The sequence below is a fragment of the Petaurus breviceps genome, unplaced genomic scaffold (assembly GCF_028583685.1).
Source record: "Petaurus breviceps papuanus isolate PSGF00001 unplaced genomic scaffold, PetGlider_PUasm1.0 185, whole genome shotgun sequence".
Taxonomy (NCBI): domain Eukaryota; kingdom Metazoa; phylum Chordata; class Mammalia; order Diprotodontia; family Petauridae; genus Petaurus; species Petaurus breviceps.
Window position 1 is genome coordinate 37,663,717 of NW_027185797.1, and position 24,677 is coordinate 37,688,393.

Sequence of the window (24,677 nt, forward strand, 5' to 3'; positions counted from 1 at the left end):
TCTCTGTCTCACTGTCTCTTTCTCCCTTTGTCTCTCTTTTTGTCTCTCTCTGTCTCTCTCCTCTCTCTGTCTCTGTGTGTGTATGTCTGAGTCTGTCTCTTTTTCTCTGTCTCTCTCTTTTTCTATATGTGTGTGTGTGTGTGTCTTTCATGGTTTCTCACCATTTTTGTCATTTGCCTGTGTTTCTCAAAATCTCTCCATGTCTCTCTCTCTCTTACTAAGTTCCCTTCATGTAATTTCTATCTCTGTTTTTCTGCTTCTCTCTGGATGTACTTCTGCTTGTTTTCCTCAGCATCTTTCCCTCTTCTGCCCATTACTTCCAATTCTAAGACACCCCCGCCCCGGGGAATTTTCCTCCTCAGTTTCCACCTTGCCTCTGAGTCTCTGGATCTTTCTCTTTTTGTTATTCTGTCTATATCTGGCTCCCTTTTATTTGTTTCTGTTTCAGTATTTTTCCGTGCCTGTCTCCTGATCTGCTTCCCTTGTTTCTCTTGCTCTCTCTACTCTTGCTTCCCTACTGTTTAGTCCATTAACCAGGATAATGAAATCTCTTAGCAAATGGGCTGGGAATCATTGACCTAGGTTTTAGTTCCAACTCTCTCACTAATTCCATGTGACCTCAGGAAGGTAATTTCCCTCTTTAAGCCTGTTTTCCAACTGTTTAATGAAAGGGTTAAACTAGGTGGTTGCTAATATTCTTCCTAGTACTGACATTCTTTGTTCTAGGTTTTCAAGTTCATTCAGCTCTGACATTCCACATCCTAAGTTCCCCCTTGCCCTTAACATTCTGTTTTAGGCTCTAATGTTACTTCTGAGTCTGATATTCTATATTCTTTCCCTTCCAGGAAAAATAACATATCACTTTCTGTTATGAGTTCTCAGGGTGCTAAGAAACTTCCTAATTCTGATATTTTGTTTTAAGGTTCCTCCCAGCTCTGACAATCTCCCTCCCGTTTCCTTAGATCAGTTCTACCCTACCATTCTCTCTTCTAGACATTCTCCATTCTGCTTTCTTAGATTGGTTCTACCCTAACATTCTGTTCTAGGTTCAAAAGTTCCTTCTAGCTCTGACATTCTCCATCCTATTTCCTCAGATCAGTTCTACCCTAATCTCCTCTGTTCTAGATTCAAAAGTTCCTTCTAGGTATGACAATCTACATATTGTTCTCTTAAAACAGTTCTGTCCTAAGGTCCTTCTCAGCTCTGCCATTCTCTGTTCTAAGTTCTGAGTACCCTCCCAGCTCTGGTGTTCTATCCTAAGGTTCCTCTCAGCTCTGCTATTCTCTGTTCTAAGCTCTGGGGACCCTCCCATCTCTGCTGTTCTATCCGAAGGTCCCTCTCAGCTCTGCCATTCTCTCTTTTTAGGCTGATTCCTCCTTTCACAATGTTCTTGAAGAAGGTGTAGAGGGCAGGGCATTCCAGTTGCCACTGGGGTGAGGGCCAGCTCAGACACTTTATGTTCTCTATTTTAAGAACCTCTCCAGCTCTGACTGAGATGTTCTCGGTTCCAGTGGTTTTTGCAGCTCTCTGCTTCTGTGGTTCTCAGACCCTTCCTGCCCCTTTCCCACATCCTAAGCTTATATCTTGGCAGCAGCTTCTGCTCCCACTCCTACCACCCCCTCTAGGAGAACTCATCTTTCCCTGAGGAGAGCAGAGCCAGGGCTGAGGTCTGAAAACAGACCACCTGACTCATGTCTTTTGGCAGACACCACTGAGGTGATAAGCTTTTGTGCTTGTTTATTTGCTTGACAATATGGGTGCTTCAGGTAGCAATGAAAGGACTGATATTCCTTCTGAAAGATACTTGGCCCAAGTAGACATCTGGGCTGCTGGGGCTGTGGGAGGCAGCCTGTGGCATGCACTTGAAGCAAGGGATGCTGGGTACTTGAAGAGAGATGAATGGGCTCCACCCAAACAAGTCCCAGTTTCTCATTGAGATGACAGATAACTTCTGAACCTGGTACCCTTAGTAATCATTTTCCCCATTCAGGATAAAAACCCCAATATCTCATTCTCTTTCTCCCATGTAATAACCTGCATTTCCTATCTCCTGTAAAATAATTTCCATTGCCATGTAATATTTCCAGTCAATAATTCATCCATGAGTCTAGCTCTGGTGAGTCTGCACAACTGGGTCCCTCCAAGTACCTACAGATGAGAAGAGTTAAGTCCTTGAAAGGGGTGTTCTGGGGGCCCTAGAGAGGCAGGAGTGTGTGTGTGCACTTCCACACCCCATTCTCTTGTGCTAACTCCTGCCAAATCCTTGTAAAATGGTGTTGGTGTTGATGAAGTTGTTACACGACCCTGTGTACTTTTGTCCATGGAGTTTTCTTGGCAGAAGTACTGGAATAGTATGCCATTTCCTTCTCCAGTGTGTGTCCTCATTTTACAGATGAGGAAATGAGGCAAAAATAGGGGCTGAGTGACTTGCCCAAGGTCTAGTAAGTGTCCGAGGCCAGATCTGAACTCAGTTCATCGTTAATAAGACTGGGAGCTGGAGCTTAGAATGACAGTCATTCCAAGTTAGTCCAAGCTCCCTCCCCAACCCTCCCCCTCACAGCTTTTTTTCTGTGGTTCTCGCCAAACATCTTCTTGCCTGAGGGATTGTAGGCAGGAAGGGAAATTCCTTCATTTCTTCATCTCAATTACTTCACCTTGTGGTAGTCCCACCTGTTGGCTTGCTTCCAGCCCTCCACTTGTATTGTATTGTAGTACCCTTTCCCACCAGAGGACATTTGATGATTAATCCTGGTGATGGAAGTGGGACTTTAAATCCGATCTGTGTGTGTGTGTGTGTGTGAGACAGGGGAGAGAGGGGGGGGGGGAGGGACAGACAGACAGAGACAGAGAGACAGAGACAAGGAGAGACAGAAAAAGAGACAGAGAGACAGAAAGAGACACAGAGAGACAGAGATAGAAAGAAAGAGAAACAGAGACAGGGAGAGACACAGAGAGAGACAGACAGACAGAGAGACTGGAAGAAAACTTCATTTCAAGTCATTTGTGATTACCAGTTAACATGTATATGTATCTAAAGATCTATGTCTCTCTACATGCTTCTGTTATTTGTCTGACTGCGTCTGCTTTTGTTTCTGCATGTCTTTGTAGGAGACTGCACATCTTTGTGACTGTGTTTCTTTAGGCAGTGGTGTTTTTGTGGAGCTCTCTTATTTGGGTGTCTGCTTATTGGCATGTCTGTGTCTATATCCCTCTGTCTCTGATTTGGGGGGGGGCGCTTTTTTTTTCCTTCCTGAAAGTGTGTGACTTTGTATCTCTATATTTGTGTGTCTGTGTGTCTGTGTGTTCTTGGGACTACGTGTCTGCCTGTTTGTATATTGCTCTGTCTGAGACTTTTGTCCTTGTGACTGTGTCTAGATGCCTGTTTGTTCACTGTGTGTCTCTATGCTTCCTTCTGATGTGTGTGAGACTGTGTGTCCTTGGGAGTGCCCCTGCCTGGGTATCTCCATCTGTTTCCCTTTCTGTGTATGAAAGTGAGTGAGTGTCAGCATATTGAAATCAAAGCTCTGTAGGGTCTAAATTGGGAGAGCAGGGGCAGGGGGGGGGGATCATTGCTCCAGGGTCTGAGAGGGAGGGAAGGGAAGGAGTTGGAGTTTATAGTGAAGAGGTGTCAGAGACAGTTTCTGACTGTGTCCCTGTGCCTTCTTATGTCACTGACTATGACTATGTGTCTCAAACTTACCCTGATTCTCAGTGAGTCTTGCTCTCCCTGACTCAGTGTTTGACTGGATAGAATATTCTGAACAATGGAGAAAGTCATAAGGAGGACAGGAAGGGGGTGGCTAAAAGCTGCCTGTCATGGTGGATGGGGGTGTTCTGTTATTTTGTGGTGGTTTGCCTCTGGGTGTCTCAGTGTATCATGGGGACAGTAACTTCTCCATTAAATTTCTTTCCCTGGTGTTCCTTAAATACAGGACAGACTTGGGGGGGTGGAGGAGGTGGGGATGCCCAGAAGCAGGGGAATAGACATGACCTCAGATAAACTCTAGGATGGGGCACCTGTTCCCCATCCATCTTCTGCACACAAATACACATATACCCAGAGTTTAGGGATGGAAGACTCTAGGGGGGGCTTGGAGTTGCCAGGTAGCAATTGTCCCAGGATAAAAGGGGCCCTGGATTAATGAGTCTCTCCCCTCCCTCTCCTCCTCATACTGCCTGCTTCTAGGTATGGCCAGGACCTTTTCTTACTTCCTCCCATCAGCGGTCCCAGGGTATTTTGTAATCTATTTAGGTCGTTTTTCCCTCCCTGTCTCAACATTTTTGTCTCTTGATGTTATTGTCTCTCTCTCTCTGCCCCATTCTCTCTGAATCTCCCTGTGCTGGGGAGTTTGCCAGCCATGACCCACTAGAAAAAGGGATGACAAGGGCTGACTTGTGCTTGTGTTTACAATGTCACAGGGTGCCACAGATTGTGTGGGTGACATCATGACAGCCCTGCCCCAGGTTTTGTGCTTGTGGGGGATGGGATGGAGATCATGTGCCCCCCCTCCCCCCTTCCGCAGGGCTGCTGTCCCAGAGCCTGGAGTTCAGCTCTCTGGCAGACAACTACACCGTATGCGAGGGAGACAACGCCACACTCAGGTACAGCCAAGACCCCGCCCTATTCACCCCCCATCGCTCTCCCCGATGGCCCCTCCCCCCAAGGTGCTCCTTCCCTCTCACTCAAGGTAGGTGCCCCATTCCCTCCCCCAAGGAGCTCCCTCCCCCAGGGTCCCCAGCCCCCTCCCCCTGGGGTCCGGTACCCAGGCTGGTGCCAGCCAGAGCCTCCCCCGTGGCCGCAGCTGCTCCATCGACGAGCACGTGACCCGCGTGGCCTGGCTGAACCGCTCCAACATCCTGTATGCCGGCAATGACCGCTGGACCAGCGACCCTCGGGTGCGGCTGCTCACCAACTCTCCCGCCGAGTTCTCCATCCTCATCACTCGTGTGGGCCTGGGCGACGAGGGTCTCTACACCTGCTCCTTCCAGACCCGGCAGCAGCCGCACACGGCCCAGGTCTACCTCATCGTGCATGGTAAGAAGCACAGGCGGCTGCCCCAGCGAGAGGCGGGCACCGGGCACCGGGCACGGACCAGGGACCCGGGGAGGGGAAGAGAGCCGGGAGAGACGGGAGGAGAGGCACGGAGGGGTGGAAACAGAGCCAGGAAGACTCCAGGAAGAGCAGGGACCTGGACAGGGGCAAAAACTCGGGCACAGGGAGAGAGGAAGAGAGAGAGATAGAAGGGAGGGAGGAGGAAAGGGGAAAGGAGGAGAGAAGGGGGGGAGAGAGGGAGTGGGGAGAGGAGGGAGGGTAGAAATGAAAGAGATAGAGGAGAGGGGGAGGAGAGACAGAGACAGAGAGACAGAAGCAGAGGCACAGGCAGAGGCAAAGTTAAGTGGGAGGTGGAGAGATGAAGACCCAAACAGAGAAAGGAACAGGGCCCCAGAGAAAGACAGAAACAAGGACACAGACAGCCAAAGCAATCCAGGAGTGAAAGGCATGGCCCCAGGAGATCCAGGGACAAACCTAAGGAGGAAGGGACTCAGAGTGATGTCTTGGCCCTGAAGGCTGCCGTGCCACCAAAAGCCCCCAGGGGAGGGAGGAACATTGACCAAGACAGAAATAGAGACAGAGGAGGACATCAATAGAGAGAGAAAAAAGGCATGAGAGTCAGAACCATACAAAGGGAAATGCTAAGGAAGACAGACGGAGTCGGATGGGGACAGAGAGCAGAGAGGCAGAAACAGAGTCAAAGAAAGCAATACAGACGCCCAAAGAAAATGCTGGGGCAGGCTTTTCTGCCCCAGCCCTGCCTCCTCAGGGCCCAAAAGCTGCTAATATCATGGACCATTGCTGCTTCATCATGCACCCCCATCCTAGGAGGCAGGAATTAGAAGGACCTGAAGCCTAAGTCCCTGAGGAATAAGGCTAGGGAGGAGGACATCTGGGTCTCTAGGGGGCAGGGATTGAAAACTGGGATAGTGGGGTTCTTGAGGAAAATGAGGCAGGAGGATCAGGATGTTTAGTCTACTTTAGTAGGCAAGGCTAGGGTATTAGGTACCTAGATTACTGAAGGGAACAGAGACAGGAGATCAAAATGCCTGAGACCCTGGTGGGGGTTTGGGGGTAGACAGGGGTTAGGAGTCTAGGATTCCCAAAATCCTCTGGGGGGAGAGGGTGCTCAGGGGATCAAGCTATCTAAAGGGAGTTAGAAATGTGGGATCAGGAAACCTGGAACCCTCAGAGAGGAAGAACTGGAGGATCCTGACCTTGGGGTCACTTTCTGCCCCCCTTTCACCATCTCTCTTCAGTCCCTGCCCGAATCGTGAATATCTCCTCTGCTGTGACAGTGAATGAGGGTGGGAACGTGAACCTGTTATGCCTGGCTGTGGGGAGGCCAGAGCCCACAGTCACCTGGAGACAGCTTCGAGGTGAGGGCCCCCACTCCCACCTGCCTGATGCCCCACCTGGGCCCTATGTTCCCATCTCAACCCCCAACCTCTCTCCCCAGACCCTGCCATATTCCTTCAGCCCTAACTCCCAGACCATGAAAGACACCTGTGGCTCTAAATCATGCATATGTGGGGAACTCATCTTCTACCCCAAGACCACAGTCATAGATCTTAAATTCCCAGAGTTAGAATTCATTGAGCCTCAGGAAGCATCCAGTCTAACCACTGCCTGTGCATGAATCCTGCATCTCTTAAAACACCTCCAGTGATGGGGAGCTCACTGCCTTTCTATCCTCAATAGCAGAATCTCAGAGATAAAAGGGATCTTAGGGTCCACCTTAGGCGTAGCTGGTGACCCTAGATAGAGCACTGGGTTTGGGTCAGGAAGATCCAAATTCAAATTTGGCCTCAGATACTTCCTAGCTGTGTGACCCTGGGCAAATCACATAACCTCTGTTGTCTTCAGTTTCCTCAACTATAAAACAGGGATAATAATAGCACCTTCCTCAGACAGCAGCTGTGAGAATCAAATGAGATAATTAATATCTTTAAGAGTGCTTAGCCCAGGGTGACTAGGTGGTGCAGTGAATAGAGCACTGGCCCTGGAGTCAGGAGGACCTGAGTTCAAGTTTGGCCTCAGACACTTAACACACACACAAAAAAACTAGCCGTGTGACCTTGGGCAAATCACTTAACCCCAATTGCCCTCTAAAAAAAAAGCAAAGAAAAAAAGAGTGCTTAGCCCAGTACCTGGCACATGGTAGACACTATATAAATATTCATTCTGTTCTTGTCCTTTCCTATCTAATCCAACCTACACATAAATAGGAATTCCCTCTCCAACATCCTCAGCAAGTGGTCATCCTGCCATTGCTTGGAGACCTCAAATGATGGGGAACTCATCACAGTACTATCCCAAATACTTATTCATCATTTTAACAGCTTTGGAAGTCAGAGATGGGAGAGACCATGAAATATGTAATGTCAGAACTGAGAGAGACCTTACAACATAAAATGTCAAAGCCAGAAGAGAGCTCAAATCCCATCTGACACTACTTTATGATCTTGGTCAATCATTTAACTGCCCTTGGCCTTAAAATGAAAAGACAGAACTTAGTGGCTTCTGAGTCTCCTTTGAGCACTCAGAAAGTTCAAAGCCCTTTGTTAGGTGTTGGTTTTGTGTGTAATAATAGATAAGAATATGGGTCCTCCCCTCCAAAAATTGGCAATCCAGTAGAGGAGAGAGGTGTGCACTACAATAAGTGCTACAAAGGAGAATGAGATGAGGGCAAAGAAACAGATCCAAAGAATGTTACAAGAAATTTGAGGGGAGAGAAATACATTTCACTGTGGGGAGAGGGCTGTTAAAAAAGGTTTCATGGAGGAGAGGCTATCTGACCTGGAACTTTAAGGAAGTGAGAGACTTCAATAGACATCTGGATAGAGAACTGGGAGAAGACATTCCAGGCATGGAGGATGTACATGGAGGGAGCTTTTAAGATAAATTTAGATAAATCGGACAACGTATGGTTACAACCCACATTGTGGAGGGCCGTTGAATGCCAGTATTGAGACTGTACTCAACCGGCAATAGGAACCCCTGAAGGCTTTTGAGTAGGGGAGCATTACAGGGAGATTACAACAGAAATTAGGAAGTCAGCACCAGTGTAGAGGACGGATTGGAGGAAGTGGGGAAGGAGACTGGATACAGGCAGATGATTTTGCACACTATTATGGAAGTCCAAACAAGGAGCAAAGAGGGTCTTCACCCTCTAGGACAGTGACCAGGTAAGTGGAGACCAGGGGACAAATGTACGTGATGTAATTATGGTAGAATAGGCAATACATGACAACCGGTTTGATTTGGGAAGTCAAGGAAGAGGAAGGTACCCAGAGTGACCCTGTTTTTCACTTTGGAGAGTAGGAGAATGGGGTTCCCTGAAGAAGAAAGTATCACAGGCACCCAGAGTTTGAAAGGACCTCCAAAGGACATTTAATTTGACACACACTTAAAAAGGGAGTACCTCTGCAATATCCCTGATATGTGGTCCATGGGATAATTCCCACCTCTCCCTGTGGGTCTCAAGTTCATTGGGCCTTCCCAGATCCAACAGTCTGTGATTCTAGGGTGAACTAGCTATAGTCTTCTCTGGCCTATCAGTAAAGCCTTATATATTTACTGGATAGGATCATGGAACCCCTGAGCTACTGGGAACCACAGAAGTTAATCAAATCCCCCCCCCTATATCCAAGCATAAATCCTTCTGTACACATTCACCCAGTGCCTAGCGAAAAACCTGGCAAGTGCTTTGCACCTAGATAGACATTAATACATATTTGCTGAATTGAAGATCCCAGGATAATGGTGGCCATCCACTTGTCCTTTGAAGCCCTCTGATGAGGATGGGGAACTTGCTGCACCCCCTCCTATTCCCTTTGGGAGAGCTCCGATTGTTAGGAAACATCTTATGTCAAACCAGAATTAGATCTCTGATCACTACACCTTCCACCTGGGGTGGGAGAGGCCCCTGGGACCCAACCCATTGGATTCAATTCAGTAAAATTTGATTAAGCAGAAACTGTCCTATGTGATCCACACTGGAAGAAAAAAGAGAGCTTCAATACAAACTATTATCTCAAATAGCTTATAATCTAATAGCTTCAAGGTAATTGTCAGGACAAACTTCTTTGGACCTTAAAACAGAATGCTAGAGCCTTAGAACATGGTTCCATATTCCTGAGGTAGAAAGAGCCACAGAACATAAAATATCAGGGCTGAGAGTAATCATAAACATAGGAAAAACTAGAAGGGTCCTGAGAACTTGGAATATCAGGCCCTGGAGGAATCTTAGGGGGAAAAGGACAATAAAACCCCGCCAATAACTGTAATAATAGCAGAACACTCCAATTACCTAGGATTTCACTTAGCTGGCTAGGACTAGCAACCATAATGAGGGCTAGCATTTGTATGGCCCTTCTAAGGTTTTTGAAGCACTTTATAAATATGATGCTGACAGCAACCCTGATAGGCTGAAGATGCCCCATTTTAGAGATGAGGAAACTGAGGCAGGCAGTAGTAAGTGACTTGCTCAGAGTCACACAACTAAGCAGTGTCTGGGGCTGTATTTGATTTGAGCTCTTCCTGACTCCAAGTCCAGCACTCCATCCAGGTACCACCCAGGTGCCTCCAAGGTTAAGTGACTTCGGTGTGGTCACACAGCTAGTCTGGGTCCAGGGCAAACCTGAAACCCAGGTCTTTCTGACTGAGGATCAGGCTGTCTATTCACTATGATACACTGCATCTCGCATGAAACTATAAGGATACTGTACAAGCTTTTTCCCGTTTGATTCTTAGAACAGAGAATGTCAGAACTAGAAAGCTCCTTAGAACAGAGAGGGTCCTTAGAACACCGAATATCAGAAGTAGGAGGGATCCTACAATATGAAATGTCAGAGCTGTAGGAGTTCTCAGAAAAGACGGTGAGATCTGGGAGAAAGCTTAGAACAGAGACCGTCAGACCCGGCTTGGTGCTTTGAACTTGGAATAGCACAACTAGATGGGTTCTTAGAGCACAGCCCACAGAGTGCCCAAGCTGGGAGGACCTTTCCGGATCAATGTTCAAAGAGCACATCCTGCCAACCTGCCCCCCTGCCACCAGTACAACGCAGGAAATTTAACTGGGAAATATTTAACAAACTAAATAAAATACAATATAATAAAAATTGAAAAGAGCACACAGTTCCGCTAAGTCGGAGTCATCAGAGACTTCTGGCTCTGATAGCTGGTTACTAGGCCCAGAGTCCCTCGGACTCGGACACTTGCGATCCCTGGAGCCCACCTCCCCATCACCCTACTCCCCAGGTCACCAAGCATGCCCTGCCAGGCTCTTCAGAGCCGGTGTCTCCTCCACCTAGACGATGACCGAAGTCTCTGCCCCCAGTACCTCAATTCGGAGACGACGCCCTCTCCCACTCAATGATCCCCGGACCCCAGGGTCCCCAGCCCCTGTTTGCCCCCTCCCCACGCTCTGCCCCTGCTGATGTGTGTCCGTGTTGTGCCCGTGTCGTCCCGTGTTTAAGTGTGTTTGTGTCCGCCCTGCCCCTCCTCCCTCAGACGGCTTCACATCCGAGGGTGAGATCCTGGAAATCTCGGACATCAGGCGAAGTCAGGCGGGGGACTACGAGTGCGTGACCCACAATGGCGTGGCGTCGGCCCCCGACAGCCGCCGCGTGCCAGTCACGGTGAACTGTGAGCCCCTTGTCGCCCTGGTCCCCAAAGAGGAAGGGCTAGGGGGAAGGCAAGACGCCTGAGTCCTCAGGGGGAGGGGGCTGACGTCCGGACTCCCGGGTCCCCGAGGGCGTGGGCTTGAGGGAGGGACGCCTGGGTCCCTGAACGAGCAGGTCTGGGGCTGTGGTGGAGAGCAGCTAGACTGGGAGTGGGGAGGGTGCGAAGTCAGAACGGCATATCCAGCCCGGTCCCATACTCTGCCTCAGACCCTCCGACCATCACCGACGTGACGAGCGCCCGGACAGCAGTGGGGCGCACGGCGCTGCTCCGCTGTGAGGCTATGGCCGTGCCGCCCGCAGACTTCCAGTGGTTCAAAGATGACAAACAGTAAGGACGGTCGGAATAGGGCGAAGCCTTCTAGGGGGCGGATCCCCAAGTGACGAAGGGAGGGGTGGGCAGGTGCGCGGAGTAGAGTGAGGATTACCGAGGGCTGGACCTGCATCTTGGGTCAGGATTGGAGGGGTGTTGGCTTCCTTTAGGGCTCAAAGAGGGGAATGGGGACGGGGATGAGGACAGGGCAGGAGGGCATGCTCCTGGTGGGCAGGATGGGGAGAGGTGGGCTGTGAACTGCCAGACTGGGGAAGATTAAAGATATGGGCACCACTCCCTCCACCTCACCCCAACAGAGGGGGTGCCCAGTCCTGGGCTTGTGGAGGTTCATAAAGGCATTCTCCAGGAACTGCACGCGCGCACACACACGGAAGGAAGGAAGGAAGGAAGGAAGGAAGGAAGGAAGGAAGGAAGGAAGGAAGGAAGGAAGGAAGGAAGGAAGGAAGGAAGGAAGGAAGGAAGGAAGGAAGGAAGGAAGGAGGGAAGGAAGGAGGGAAGGAAGGAGGGAAGGAAGGAGGGAGGGAGGGAAGGAGGGAGGGAAGGAGGGAGGGAGGAACTGACGACCTTGCCCGCAGGCTGGGGGGCGGCGCGGCCGAGGGCCTGAAGGTGCAGACAGAGAGGACCCGCTCCATGCTGCTATTCGCCAACGTGAGCGGCCGTCACTACGGAAACTACACGTGCCGAGCTGCTAACAGACTGGGGGCTGCCAGCGCCTCCATGCGCCTTCTGCGTGAGTGCGCCCAGGCTACAGCTGGGGATAGGGGCCAGTATGAGGCGCAGAGAGCTCCCGACCTGGGAGCAGAGAGGGGAGGCATGGGGCCTGGGGAGAGAGGGAGAGGGGCACGGACAGCGGGGGCCAGAGGCGAGGAACAAAAGGATGGAGAACCCAGGCCAGAATGGGAAACACTGGGTGAGATGCAGAGAGCGATCCGGGGAGCCACACTTAAAGAAAGAGAAACGAGGGAAGAGAGGGAAACAGGCAGAGTCCTACAAAGACAGGCAAAGACCAAAGAAATGGCGAGAGATGAAGGGACGGCCCAAGTGGAGACAAAGATCAAGAATCAGGGGCCAAGACAAGCAGAGGGCAGAGAGCAAGAGGAAGAATGGTCAGAGAAAAGCAAGAAACGGCGACAGAGAAGCAGAGACAGATGGAGACAAGGGGGTGGGGGAGAAAGCTGAGGACAGAGATATGGAGAATCACATCTGGAGATGCGGGAAGACTGAAGGTCTGTGACTGCAGTCAAAGATAGTGACAATGGCCCTGGGGGGGCTGAGGTGGGGGAGAGACAGCATCTGATGCAGAGGGAGCTTGTCGGGGTTGAAGCACCTGCATCCCCCCTGACCTTGATTCTCCTTGCCCTTCCCTTCCTCCTTCAGGCCCCGGCTCCCTGGAGAATGCAGCCACTCGGCCCCCTGGGCCCCTGGCCCTACTCTCTGCCCTGGGCTGGCTGTGGTGGGGAGGCATGTAGGAACCAAGGCTGACAGAGACCGAGCCCTAGCAAGGGAGTGAGCCAGCAGCCTGGAGAGAGTGAGAGCCAGCCAGGAAGGCCCAGTGGCCCGGGCAGAGGAGGAGGAAGAGGAGAGATCCTTAGAGAACCCATCACTGTGAGGGATAAACGCAAAATTATGCATCGTTTCTACAGCCATTGTTGTCACCCGTTCACGTGTCTGACTGTACCCCAGTTGCCCCTGACCCCCTCAGCCCTGGCCTCGACCCGCTCTGGGTACCCCATCACCCCTGCCAGCCACAGGCTGTCCGTCACCCCTGCATGCCAGCTTTAGGGGTTGCAATGGCTGCAGGGGTCCCTGGCCCCCACCACCAGGATTAGCTTTAGCTTTCTCACCTGTTGGGAGTGGCCCCATCCCCTTTTGTGTTGAATTTTGCCCCAGTGAAGGGGAAAGTTGGGGAAGGCACTGTGTCATCTCTGGGCCTCCCCCAACAACCAAGGCTGCCTGTCACATTTCTGGGTGTCCCCCTGCCCTCCTCCCCCCACTTTCTGGCCTTCTCCCCAGGCCGACTGGTGCTTCCATCCTACTGTCAGGCTGGTGGCTGTGGCCTCCCCCGCTTCAGCTGTCTGCCTCAGTGCTATGTCTGCCCCTCTTCCCCTGCCACCTTTAGCTGCTTGCCTGTGTCCCTGGCCCGTCTACTGGCTGTCGGCTGTCTTAGCTCTCGCCACTCTGGTCTTGGCTTGAAGCCCAGTCAGCCAACTGTACCTCACCCACACGTACCTGCACCCACCAGCGACTGTGATCAGCAATAGTCCCCCCTACCCCTACCCCCAGCTCTAACTACCTTCTGCTCTGGGTTTGGATTCCCTGGGCCCAATCATAGTTTCTACCCCAGAAGTGGTGGTTTTGCAAAGGGACAGAAAGAATCTAACAGAAGGCCTGCTGCTATCTAGTCCCACTAGAGAACCCCAAACCCACCACTCAGGCAGAGGGAGGGTGAGTCCTGAGCCCAGTCCTAGAGATACTTGTTAACACCGCTCCACTACATCAATACTTCCTCAATGTCCACACCACTCAGAGCTGGCCAGGGCTAAGGAGGGTCTGGGGAGGTGGGCTGGATCAGGGAGGGACAGGGACTGTACCTCAGAGGGGGGCATGGGCCCCATCCACATCGTCTTCCATTCCCAGGGTCCTGAGGGGAGAGGGGAGGGGAGATAGGGTGGGGGTGGGGGGAAGGACCCTGGGACCCAGTGTGTCCCAAACCATGGGGAGTGTTGAAACCGCCACACCAATAAACACCTTTTTCCAAAACCCTGTCTGTGTCATCCCTGTCTGACAACTGGGCTGAGACTTTAGTATCTGGTCTCCAACCCCCTGTCTTGGTTGGGGATCCCCATATCATTATCCCCAACTTCTCCCAAAGTACCCATAAAGCTATTTTATTCCTCTTTGGTGTCCACCAAAGGTACACTCACACACACACCCAGCCTAGTTCAACCTCTAGAAAACTCCCACCAACTTATAAGCAGCCACAGGGGAAGTCCTGCCCCTCTACCTTGCCAAATCAGGAAGTCCCACACCACCACAGGCAATCAATCTTTCATTTGCATGAGAAAGGCCACTTCCTGCTCCAGCCAAGAACAAGAGGAAGTCTTTCCCTTTCAGACCCCTAAGCCCCATTGTTCAAAGAGGAAAAGGCAGGAAGCCCCACTTCCTTCCAGGAAAGGAAGTCTCCCCTGTTGGAAGACTGGGTGGAGTAGTGAGACTAGAGATCCCTGACTTTTCCACTGTGCAAATCAGAGAGTTCCAAGCTTAGTCGTGCAAAGTTAAGACCCTTCATCCTCTGCTGGGGTCAAACAGGAATTCCTGAGCCACTGGGGGTCTGGGCAGTTTAAGGTCCTCAGGGCCAACACTGGCTGCTGCTATTCACACCTGTGTGGCTGACCGAACTGTTCTGTGGACTCCACTGGGGCTGGCAGCAGGGACCTTGCTGGGGACCGAAACCTGGAAGGAAAAAAGCAAGAGGGGTGGGAAGCTGAACTTCAGGGTCTAGGGTAGGAAGGAAGAGGAGGTGATCTTATCAACCACCTGTCTGCATCTTCAAACCTCAGCTCTCCCCAAGTGTGTCCTGGAAGAGACTGAATTTCTCACCCTACATGGGTAAACACAAATAGGAATTCTCCCTAACATCTTGTAAAGAAGGGGGAAACAGGAAGTCCCACTCCCCACCTGGTGGGAATAAGGAAGTCCTTGCCCTATCTTGGAAGTAGGACTTGTCCCATCTTGTAAAAAAAAAAAAAGTCCTTCCCTATCATAGGAAGAAAGAGGAAGTCCCATCTCATGCTAGTGTTGTTTTAAGGGAGCCTTAGAACCATATGGGTTCATTAGTTCAACCCTTAAAGCCCAGGGGAAATGACTAGACCAAGGTCACACAGGTGACAGAGTTGCCATTTGAATTCAGGTCCCAGAACTGCAAATACCACCAACCCCCCTTTCTTTATGTCAGACATCTCCATCTCCCAACTTAACATATTTTTATGGTAGGGAGTCTTACCCTCCCACCTTGTGGAGGGGAAAACAATCCATCTCACAGTCCCCTTCTGAACAGTCAAACACTTCTCACTGTATATCTACTCACAGGACAAGTCCAGGTTGGACTGGTTTCTGTGGCAAAACCATGGGGGGAAGATTGTGGGGTCTCCACAGAGATTACACTCTGTGTCTTCTTCTCTGGGGTTAAGATTTCAGGGGTGAAGATCAGGGGCTTCTTCATGCTGTTTCCTACACAGAAGAAGAGAAAGGAGAAAGTATGTGACTGGCTAACTGGACCTCCCACACATTCCCCTCTCTGCCCATGGGTGAGCCCGGCATCACATTGGCCAAGGGAGGGAAGGAAATAGGGGAAGGGGGAGCCAAGAATGAGCTTTCTTCAATGTGTCCCTTTTAAGTCCAACGGGCTTCTGTTTCCCAAGCATCCATTCCTTCTGTCCTTATGGGCCAGAAATTCCGGGTCCCTTTTATCTTCCAAATTCTTTTCTGTTCCTACTGTCCAAAAATATGATCTAATCCAGGAGTGGGGAACTTACTGCTTCAAAGCTACATGTGGCTTTCTAGGTCCTTGGGTGCAGCTTTTTGACTGAGTCCAAGCTTTACGGAACAAATATTTTTTTTTTCTTTGCTTTTTCGAGGGTAATTGGGGTTAAGTGACTTGCCCAAGGTCACACAGTTAGTTTTTGTGTTGTGTCTGAGGCCAGATTTGAACTTAGATCCTCCTGACTCCAGGGTTGGCTCTATTCACTGAGCCACCTAGCCACCCCAGAACAAATACTTTTATTAAGGGGATTTGTTCTGTGAAGTTTGGAATAGCACTTGAGGACCTAGAGGGTCACATGTGGCCTCCAAGCCACAGGTTTCCCACTCCTGATCTAATTCAACCCCAGTGGGCCTGGTTCTGCTCTGTTCCTTCCCCCGTGGCCATCCTTCTTGTTAACCAAAGTTGTTGTCTTTTCCTCTGCCCCAGTCAAGGTTTTTGTCTGTTCAGTCCCCACTGGCCATGGTTCTACTACCTCTTTATCAACCAAGTTTCTTAATTGCTTTCTTACACTGGGCAGGGCTCTCATCTGCTCCCGCCCCACTGCCACTGCCCCTTCATTGCCTCACTGGTCACCGTGAGTAGCTCATCTTCAGTTCTAAAGTAATGGTCTCATCCCTTGCTCACCCCATAACCGACAGGCACAGCATCCAAGCAGGACCAGCAGAGCTGCAAGGAGGGACAAAGCCAGCAAGGAGCCTAACACAATGCCCGCAATGGCCCCAGGGCCCAGGACAGGACCTGGTTTGGAGAGGGAAACAGAACTAAGGATAGTACCCAGGGGTCAGATATTCCACCCTGCCTCAGGTATCCAACTGTGTTGCCCCAGTCCCTCAGAGACACAGGAATGTAGACGCCCAATCTCACCAGCCCGGTAGCTCCGGCTGGAGGAAGGAGTCCCAGGCTGACTCCCCAAAGTGGGCAGTACACGGAGCTTCCAAGGCCCTGGGGGCTGGGAGGGCAGGAGCACTACAGCTGAGCGTTCCTTGGGCCCCAGGAGTAGCAAAGATGTCCAGGCCCCTCCACTCAGGCCTTTGGCGCCCACTTCTGGTTTCTCTGTCCGTGCCTGCACCTCAAAGCCACTGACCACACAGCCACGTTCCACATCCCACGTCAAGACAGCTGCCCCATCAGCAGGCTGTAGCCGCCAAGAGGAGATGGAAGGTCCTGTATGAGAAGGAAAGGAGAAAGAATGGATCCCTAAGAAGGCAGGAACTGGGGGTCCCTGGTGGATCAAAACACCAGCATTCTTGAAAGGGTAGGGATGGGGACAAGGACCCATGGGTCAGTGATGGGGAAGGAGCATTGAAAACAGGACACTTGGGTCCCTGAATAGGGAAAGCTGTAATTCAAGACTCCAGGACTGTTCTAGAACTGACCAGTGAGGGTGATCCGGTTCCCACCAGCCCCTAGGGCCCCACTGCACAGCACAGAGTAGTTCCCCACATCATGCTCCAAGCTGAAGTTGCCAAGGAGAAGCTTATGGCCATCGGGGCTCAACTTCAGGCGGCCCCCACCCCCGGGAGCCAGTGGCCGTCCCTCTCGAGCCCAGGCCACCCTGGCTGGCAGGGGGCAGCCTGTGGCCTCCAGGGTCACCAGGGCCTCCCCAGATTCAGACTTCTGGGTTTCCAGCCTCAGCAGCACTTCCTGAGGGGCCTCTGAGGACAAAAAGCAGAGTCAAGAAAACTGATCCCACAAAAGCTAATAGCTAGCACTTCTAAACTTTAAGGTCTACAAAGCATTTTACAAGCATGATCTCATTGGATCAGCCCTGGATGACAAGTGCCTTTATCATCCCCACTTTACACTTGGGGAAGCCAAGGCAAACTCGGTTAAGTGAGTTGCCTAGGGTCACAGGGCTGGGAAGTGTCTGAGGTTGAACTTGAACTCAGGGTTTCCGCACTCCAAGCCCCCAGCTCTATCCAGGAGCCGCCCCAAGCCAAGGAGAGAGGAAGTCCCGCCCTCCCCAGGGGACAAATGAAAAAAGGAAGTCCCACCCTTTCTCTTATGATAGAAAAGTATGCTTTAATTTTAAAATTAAAAGGGGTAAATGTAATTCCTTGTCGACGGGAAAAGAATAGTTCTTCTAACCCAGAGCCTGGGGCTTTTCTTAGCTATAAGAGGAAGTTCCACCCCCACCACGGGGTAAATGGGGAAGTCTCTAAGAATTAAGAGGGAATCCTCCTCCAACACAAAAGACTTTTTCCCTTGCACTTGGAAGAAGGCCGGTTTAGCTACATCCCTGAACCCGGGTCCCTCTCTGCACATGCGAAGTCCCGCCCCTGGCTCCCAAAAGAGGAAGTCCCGCCCCTCCCTGGTTCCCAGGGGCAGAAGCCCCGCCCCGCTCACTGGGTGTAACGCTACAGCTTCTCGTGGCCGCGAGGTGGCGCCCGAGGCACGTGAAGGTGACTCCGCTGAGCTGCGGCTGCGCAGGGACCGAGACAAGCAGCTCGGAGGACGCGGGGCCCGCGGGAACATTTGGCGGCAGCCCCGTCCACTGCACCGAAGCTTCAGGGACGCCCCCGGGCCACGTGCAGCCCAGGAGCAGGCTCCGGTCACCCGGGGAGCCTTGTAGGGAGCACCGTGGGGAGCCGGGAGGCGGGGCTGCAAGAGGGGCGGGGTCAGGAAGGGAGCCCCGCCTCTCTCGCCCTCTCCTCCCCCCCCCCCCCCCGCCGCTCTCCCGATCTAACGTCCCCGCCCCTGCCCCCACACCCCCCCCAACTGTTGCCCTTCCCGGTCTCTTCTAGCTGAGATCCCCGCTCCCCCACCCAGCCTCCCCTCGGACCCGGGCCCGCACCGGCCACTGTGAGGTTGAGCAGCCCGCGGCGCCGGAATCCTGTGCGTGGATTAGAAGCGATACAGGCATAGGCTCCCGCGTGGGCTAGCCCCACGCTGGGCAGGAGAAGTCGAGGCCCTGCGGGCACGGCGGCCTCCCGTGGGTCTGCCAGGCTCCAGGAGAGCTCGGCGGGTGGCCTGGAAGCGGCATTGCAGCGCAGGGTCACATTGCTGCCCAACGAGACGTAGCGGTCGGGGCTTGCGTCGCGGTCCGAGGAGACGGTGATGACCGGGGGATCCGGGCCGTCTGCGGGCAAGCGAGGCATCAGCGTCCTCTCCGAAGCCAGGCGTCAGGACCCCCAGAACTGCAGCCCACCTCCAAGGACCCCGGGCACTTGCCCTTCCTATTCCAGGTGTCCTTTGCCCCGCCCCCCCCGCCAGGGATCCAAGCACTCCCACCTCGATTCGCACCCTCCTCCCCCTTCGCCTCCCCTTCCCGGGCACCCAGATGTCTGATCCCCAGCTTACACAGGACGGTGACGGCCGCCGTGGCCTCACTGGCCCCGAAGGGGCTCTTCACGCGGCACGTGTAGTTGGCCTGGTCCGTCCTCTGCGGACGCGCGATGACCAGGTAGACTCCATCGGTCCTCAGCCGGGCCGGACCCTCACCATCTCCGGGCCCCGCTTCCAGGAGCCGCCCTCCCTGGCTCCAGCTTAGTTGACCCTGACTGGGCCGGGCTCCCACGCAGCGCAGCCGCAGCTCCGGCGCCCCCTCCTCCGTCACCGGGGCCTCGGGTGCCACTGCTAATTGTGGCAGGGGCTCTGCGGAAGAGATTTGGCAGAGAGCGACCGGACTTAGGCGCCCCAGTCATCCCTCCCACTCCCAGGGAGTCCTGGTGTCGTCCTCCTTCTCCCTACTCCAGGGGACCGGACCTGAGGGATAATCCTAGCCCTGTGCCTGACACCGGGTAGGCCCTTAATAAATGTTTATTGTTGCTAAGAAGATTTGAACTCATCTCCTGCCTTACTGAGTGACCCGGCAAGCTACAACCCCAGCCTGTTTCCTCATCTGTAAGATCCTGGTAAGAGCGCCTACCTTCACAGGCTTGTTTGAGGAGCAAATGAAATAATGTGCATAAAGAACCAGAAAGCTCAGTGGACGAACCCGGCTAGTATCTGTCGGTAGAGCCGGAGGCTTTGACAGCGTCTAGTCCAGCGCTCTAATCCAGCGCCGGGAAGGGACCGACGTCGGCTCCCCTGGGCCCAGACTGCCCACCACAGCCCGCCAGCCCGCCGGATTTCTGGGCTCCTCCGCCCCCTCACCATACACGTAGACTGTGACCTCCCGGAGCTCCCGCTCACGCCCCGCGTGGATCAGCTCCGCAGTATAGAGCCCACTGTCGGCCACTTCTGCCTGTTCCAGAACCAGACCACCCGTAGCCTGGTCAAAGTGAAGTCGGGTCCGGTAGTCTGGGGCTAGGCTCGGTGCGGCCGCTTCACTCCCCAGGGTCCCAGCCGCCAGCACTGTGGTTCCCCGACGCCAAACCACAACCACACTGGGTGGACCCAGGGCTGGGGCTGGGGCCAACTGCAGGGAGATGGGAGAACCTACGAGTACGGACAAGGGACCCCCAGGAACCCGCGGGCTGGACCATCCAGAAGGGACTTGGAGAGGCGGCTCTTTCAAATCCTGAACTGTAGGAGCCGGTGGTCTCTCTCCAGGAGAGGAGGCATTCCCACCCAGAGCTGTGGAGGGGGAGGCTTTGCCATTCAGAACTGTTGAGTTACTGCCACGGAAGCCACTGGGAGAAGAGACTCTCACGCCAAGAGAGGGCACCGAAGGTGACATTCTGCCAAGCGCTGCAGGGGATGACGTTCCCATGCCTGGAACTGGATAGTGGGAGAGATGGGTAGTGGCAGGAGGGTTCTTTACACCACAGGGTGAAGGTACTTTGAGGAAGCTGCCTAGGGAGTGGGAAGAAGGCTCTCCCATCATTTGTAAGCCTGTAAAGAGGGGACCTCAGAAAAGGGGATAGAGGTCTTTCAAAGGCAAAAGAGAAAAAAGGACCAGGTTAGTTAGGATCTCAAGGCTTCCCTCCTCCTTTTCCCAGAGGACTGGGAAAAAAGCCTAAGGTTATGGAACCCTTACCAGAGAAGGTTCAACTATTAGGAGAACCCTCCAGATGAAAGGTCTACCCAGCTCTCCCACAGAGATGCAGCGAGTGGGCATAAGGGATAGATGTCTTAGAAACAAGGGTCCTGGAAACAGGGACCATGAAAACTCAAATTCCCCAACAGTGAGGTCTCCTGTGGACACCTCTCATAGCGAAAGGACAGAAAGGGTTCCCCACAGGGGTCTAGGTAAAAGCTTTCCCATTTGTCACGGGACTTTAGGAGGTAGGTATGGAAGGGTGCTCACCCAGAAATAGGAGTAGCAGCTGCTGGAGAGGCCCCTGGACGGCCATGTTGTCAAAGGCAAAAAGCCAAGGGTAGGTCCGGCCTCCCAACCCTCCTAGAGCCAAGACGGGTCTGACAAGCCAAGTGGCTTCCTGGGTGGGGAACCCGCACGGAAACAGGGGACACAGCCTATGTTTTTATGAATAGAACCGTGACAGGATTCTCCTCGATACCTTCCCCTCTCCACACTTCCTCCCATCCCATCTGAAAATTCTCATGAGCCTGAAGGCACTGGTGACAGGAATAACCTTGGCCAAAGTGGGGGTCCAGGGTTTGAAGGGGAAGCAGCCTGGCTTCAGGGATTTCCCAGTTACTGAACAAAGCCCTAGGCCCAGGGAAGCCCTGAAGCCCTCAGGGAGTTTTTAGTCCAAGGGATTGAAGAAAAAAGGAGCCACCCCTCTAAGATGCCAATGAATCAGTGCAAGATGTGTGGAAAGGACGCAGTCAAGCTGAATTCCAGAAGACTTCCTGAACCAGGTGTTTCCAAAGGGCAAGTCCACAACAAGAGAAGGTAAAGGGCCACAAATTTATTGGGGGCAGAGGGAGTTCAGACATGCCCTGACTCTTTCAATCTGGCCACGAGGTCCTCAGTGGTGTCCACCTTCACCCCTGCTGTGCGCTGGGGCGGATCCTCCACACTGAGCACAGCAATTCGGGAAGATGTGTCCACCCCCAGGTCTCCAGGCTTCACTACTTCAATCTTCTTCTTTTTGGCTTTCTGAAGGAAGATTAGGAGCAAAAGTCTAGGTTTCACCATTCTGGGAGGGGCAGAACTGATGTTCCCACTCCCACCATGGCAGAAGAAGGGAAAAAGCCCCTTTCCCAGTCGCCTCTCATCACCACCAGCCCCAAACCCAGACCTTTGGCCAAGACCCAATGAAGGACCCTTTCCCAATGGCAGGAGGGCCCTGGTGTGTCAAGATAACCACTACAGGCGCTCCCAGAGACCCCTGGAAGCTGACAGAGTCACAGGGAGCCTTGAGCCAACACTGGGAACCAGTGATCACTAGTCTAAGGCCTACATTTTACAGATGAATCAACAGGATGGTGGTGGAGGAGAGAAAACACTCAAGGATTCTGGCTTAGCAGAGAGTCAAGTCTGAGGCTCCAGTGCTACCTTATGCCATCTCCAGGGCTGCTGGCCTAATCCGTTTTCAACATCACATCCCTCCTCAGAGTACAAACACTGATGGTGCATGCAGCAGAAATGGAGGTGGTGGGAAGGGGAAGGAAAGGAGACAGAATGTGTACAGTACAGAACTTGAAGTCATATATGCAAGTTGCACTTCAGACATTTACCAGCTGTGGACTTCTACTGGGACTCAATTTACTCATCTGTAAAATGGGAATACAATAGCCCCTACCTCAGAGAGCTGCTCTGAGGCTCAAACAAGATAATGAGTCTAAAGTGCTTTGTAACCTTTAGAGTTCTCGTCAGGCCTACAAATAGGAGCTACTGCTAAATGTCACAAGAGCAGAGAGGGATGAGAACTGTTGTGTTTGGGGGAGGGCAGCCGAGGGGGACAGCCACAAGGATTCCTGGAGCTGGAGGACCAGAGACCGGGGATGATGGAAGCTGGGCTTCATGGACTCCCAAGTACCTTTCAACCTCCTAGTCCTCTCTCTCAGGAGGATCACAGAACTCTGAAGGACAGTAAAGTATGTGTGTGTGTGCGTGCGTGCGCGCGTGTGTGTGTGCGCGCGTGCATGCGCATGTGCGTGTGCATGTGTACGTGTGTGTGCATGCGTGTGCGTGTGGGTGGGTGCATGTGCGTGTGCGTGCGTGTGCGTGTGCACGTGTGTGTGTGCGTGCGTGGGTGTGGGTGGGTGTGTGGGTGTGGGTGTGTGTGCGTGCGTGCGTGTGCATGTGTGTGTGTGTGTGCGTGCATGTGCGTGCGTGTGTGTGTGCGTGCGTGCGTGTGCGTGTGTGTGTGTAGGTTGGCTCAGACCAGCCCAGCCTGAGTGTCTGGGAGTTGCCTACGCTGCTCACCATGATATTCGGAAGAGTAGCATATCGGGGCTCATTCAGCCGGAGGTCAGCAGTCACCACAGCAGGCATCTTGAGGCGAATCGTCTCAAGCCCACCATCAACCTCTCGCTCCACTGTCAACTTGTCCCCCTCTAGTGAGAGTTTGGAGGCAAATGTGCCCTGGAGAGCATGAGGCAACATATGTAAAGACAGCTGAATTGTGAGTGTATGTGTGTGAGGGGGGCATTACAGGGAGTCTGAGGAGAGCTGGGGAGAAGGAAGTCACAAGGATCCAGGAGCTGCCTAGAGGCAGGTACCCATACCCAGAGTGTCCCAAAGAGCTCAGATGTGGCTTCAGGGTACCTGAAGTGGAGGGCACCACACAGAGGCGTAAGGGATGTTCAAGGATATTTCAGGGAATGGACTCACTCTCCTATATCTGGCATCATATTCCCAGAGGCTCACCTGAGGCCAATCAAGCATGGCTGCTGTCATCTGTCCAGTCTGATTACAGTCATCATCGATGGCCTATGAGGGAAAATGTATGAAATTGCCAGGAGATGAGGTAATGTTAGAATGTGGAACCTAAGAGCTGGAAGGGTCGTTAGAAGTTATTTTCTCCAACTTCCTTTTACAAATAGGGAAACCGAGGAACTAAGAGGGGAAGGAACTTCGCCAAGCCTATGCTGTTCCTGTCCACCTAGGGGTGAATTCCCTGGAGCATAAAGACTGAGGCTCTTTCTCCCACTACTCTTGTGAGGACAGTGCAGCACAGGATAGGCCATCCCTCAGACACTCAAGACCTGGGACTTCTGGATGATTCCTAACCCTGAAGAACTTGGCCTTGAAAGGGGGAAGGAAGAAATATTCAGAGGCCAGAAAGGAAGTGAAAAGTAGGGCAAAGGTCGGAACCAACAGCAGAAAGTAAGTGCAGGAAAGGGAGAAGGAAAAGGCTGGGTCGGGGTCTCCCACCTGTTTCCCCAGCAGCACCAGCCCAGCTTTCTCTTTCTGGGCCAAAGCAGTGAGCACCCGGGAAACCTGGAGGGGCCCCAGACGCTCTGCCTCACTTTCGGGCACCTCCACGTGGATGCCTCGGTCAGCACCCATGGCCAGGGCTGTGCGAAGGGTCTCCTGCGGGTGAAGAGATCCATGTGGTCACTGCCAGCAGCAGCCCCTGCTCCCCACCAGCCCAGGGGTCGAATGTTCACCTGGCACTGCTTGGGGCCGCAGGTGACCGCAATCACCTCCTTCAGCAGCTTCTTCTCCTTCAGCCGCACGGCCTCCTCCACGGCTATCTCACAGAAGGGGTTCATGGAGTGCTTCACCCCATCAGTCACCACGCCAGTCTTGTCCGGCTTCACTCGGATCTGGGGGGCGGGGAGGCAGGAGAACAATCAGAAGGGCCCCCGCTACAGCCCTTCCTTCCCACCCCTCTTGTGGTGGAGGGATGGGGTAAGGAGCCCAGCTCTGTTGGTGGCCTCTGGGACCACCCACAGACCACAGGTCCTCCATGGCCAACGTCATCATCCATCAGGAGGGCCCCTTCTTGGTAACCCCCTCTCCTGCACCCCGAGCCGGGGAATGCCTACCAGACAGACCCCCTCTTCTGTACCCCAAGGTACCTCCCAGGGGGTGACCCCCTCCCCTGTACCCCAAGCAGCGGGGCCGTGCCCAGTGTCCCCCTCTTCTGTGCCCCAAGCTGGGGGCCCCGCCCAGGTGACCCCCTCTCCCGCAGGTGCCCCCTAAGAGGCTCAGTTTCCTCCTCGGGTGAGGCCACTTGATCTCTAAGCACGCTCCCCCCTTTGCAGCCCCGCCCCACTGCAGGGGAGGGAGTCCCCCCCCCCCCCCCCCCCCCCCCCCCCCCC

At 53.1% G+C, this 24,677-nt stretch overlaps 3 protein-coding genes and 1 long non-coding RNA gene across 9 annotated transcripts in view; 2 read left to right on the forward strand and 2 right to left on the reverse strand.

Annotated features, from left to right (window-relative positions):
* The window catches only part of IGLON5 (IgLON family member 5), a 15,608-nt gene extending 1,892 nt beyond the window's left edge, over positions 1–13,716 (forward strand). The window contains exons 2-8 of the mRNA XM_069088217.1: positions 4,454–4,602; positions 4,803–5,035; positions 6,313–6,432; positions 10,568–10,702; positions 10,948–11,068; positions 11,647–11,801; positions 12,449–13,716. Coding sequence (XP_068944318.1) covers positions 4,454–4,602; positions 4,803–5,035; positions 6,313–6,432; positions 10,568–10,702; positions 10,948–11,068; positions 11,647–11,801; positions 12,449–12,540 — 1,005 coding nt within the window. The 3' untranslated portion in view covers positions 12,541–13,716. The remainder of the gene's footprint in view (positions 1–4,453; positions 4,603–4,802; positions 5,036–6,312; positions 6,433–10,567; positions 10,703–10,947; positions 11,069–11,646; positions 11,802–12,448) is intronic.
* A 227-nt stretch (positions 13,717–13,943) lies between these two features.
* Positions 13,944–24,677, reverse strand: part of VSIG10L (V-set and immunoglobulin domain containing 10 like) — an 18,007-nt gene continuing 7,273 nt past the window's right edge. The window contains exons 2-11 of one of the 6 annotated variants that reach the window (XM_069088849.1): positions 20,806–20,863; positions 19,710–20,276; positions 18,915–19,208; positions 18,409–18,693; positions 17,961–18,215; positions 16,991–17,269; positions 16,479–16,778; positions 16,239–16,352; positions 15,159–15,301; positions 13,944–14,524 (exon numbers count right to left, since the gene is read on the reverse strand). In XM_069088849.1, the coding sequence (XP_068944950.1) occupies positions 14,447–14,524; positions 15,159–15,301; positions 16,239–16,352; positions 16,479–16,778; positions 16,991–17,269; positions 17,961–18,215; positions 18,409–18,693; positions 18,915–19,208; positions 19,710–20,276; positions 20,806–20,851 (2,361 nt within the window). In that variant the 5' untranslated portion in view covers positions 20,852–20,863 and the 3' untranslated portion in view covers positions 13,944–14,446. Of the gene's footprint in view, positions 14,525–15,158; positions 15,302–16,238; positions 16,353–16,478; positions 16,779–16,990; positions 17,270–17,960; positions 18,216–18,408; positions 18,694–18,914; positions 19,209–19,709; positions 20,277–20,805; positions 21,134–24,677 lie in introns of those variants that run through there. The other 5 variants (XM_069088851.1, XM_069088848.1, XM_069088854.1 and 2 more) reach the window with 5 other exon arrangements.
* On the forward strand, positions 21,217–22,235 carry LOC138161861 (uncharacterized). Its single transcript, XR_011168484.1, has 2 exons — positions 21,217–21,354; positions 21,875–22,235. It is a non-coding gene; the product is annotated as an uncharacterized lncRNA (long non-coding RNA).
* Positions 21,351–24,677, reverse strand: part of ETFB (electron transfer flavoprotein subunit beta) — a 3,969-nt gene continuing 642 nt past the window's right edge. The window contains exons 2-6 of the mRNA XM_069088868.1: positions 24,021–24,179; positions 23,785–23,943; positions 23,278–23,340; positions 22,834–22,992; positions 21,351–21,561 (exon numbers count right to left, since the gene is read on the reverse strand). Of these exons, the coding sequence (XP_068944969.1) occupies positions 21,391–21,561; positions 22,834–22,992; positions 23,278–23,340; positions 23,785–23,943; positions 24,021–24,179 (711 nt within the window). The 3' untranslated portion in view covers positions 21,351–21,390. The remainder of the gene's footprint in view (positions 21,562–22,833; positions 22,993–23,277; positions 23,341–23,784; positions 23,944–24,020; positions 24,180–24,677) is intronic.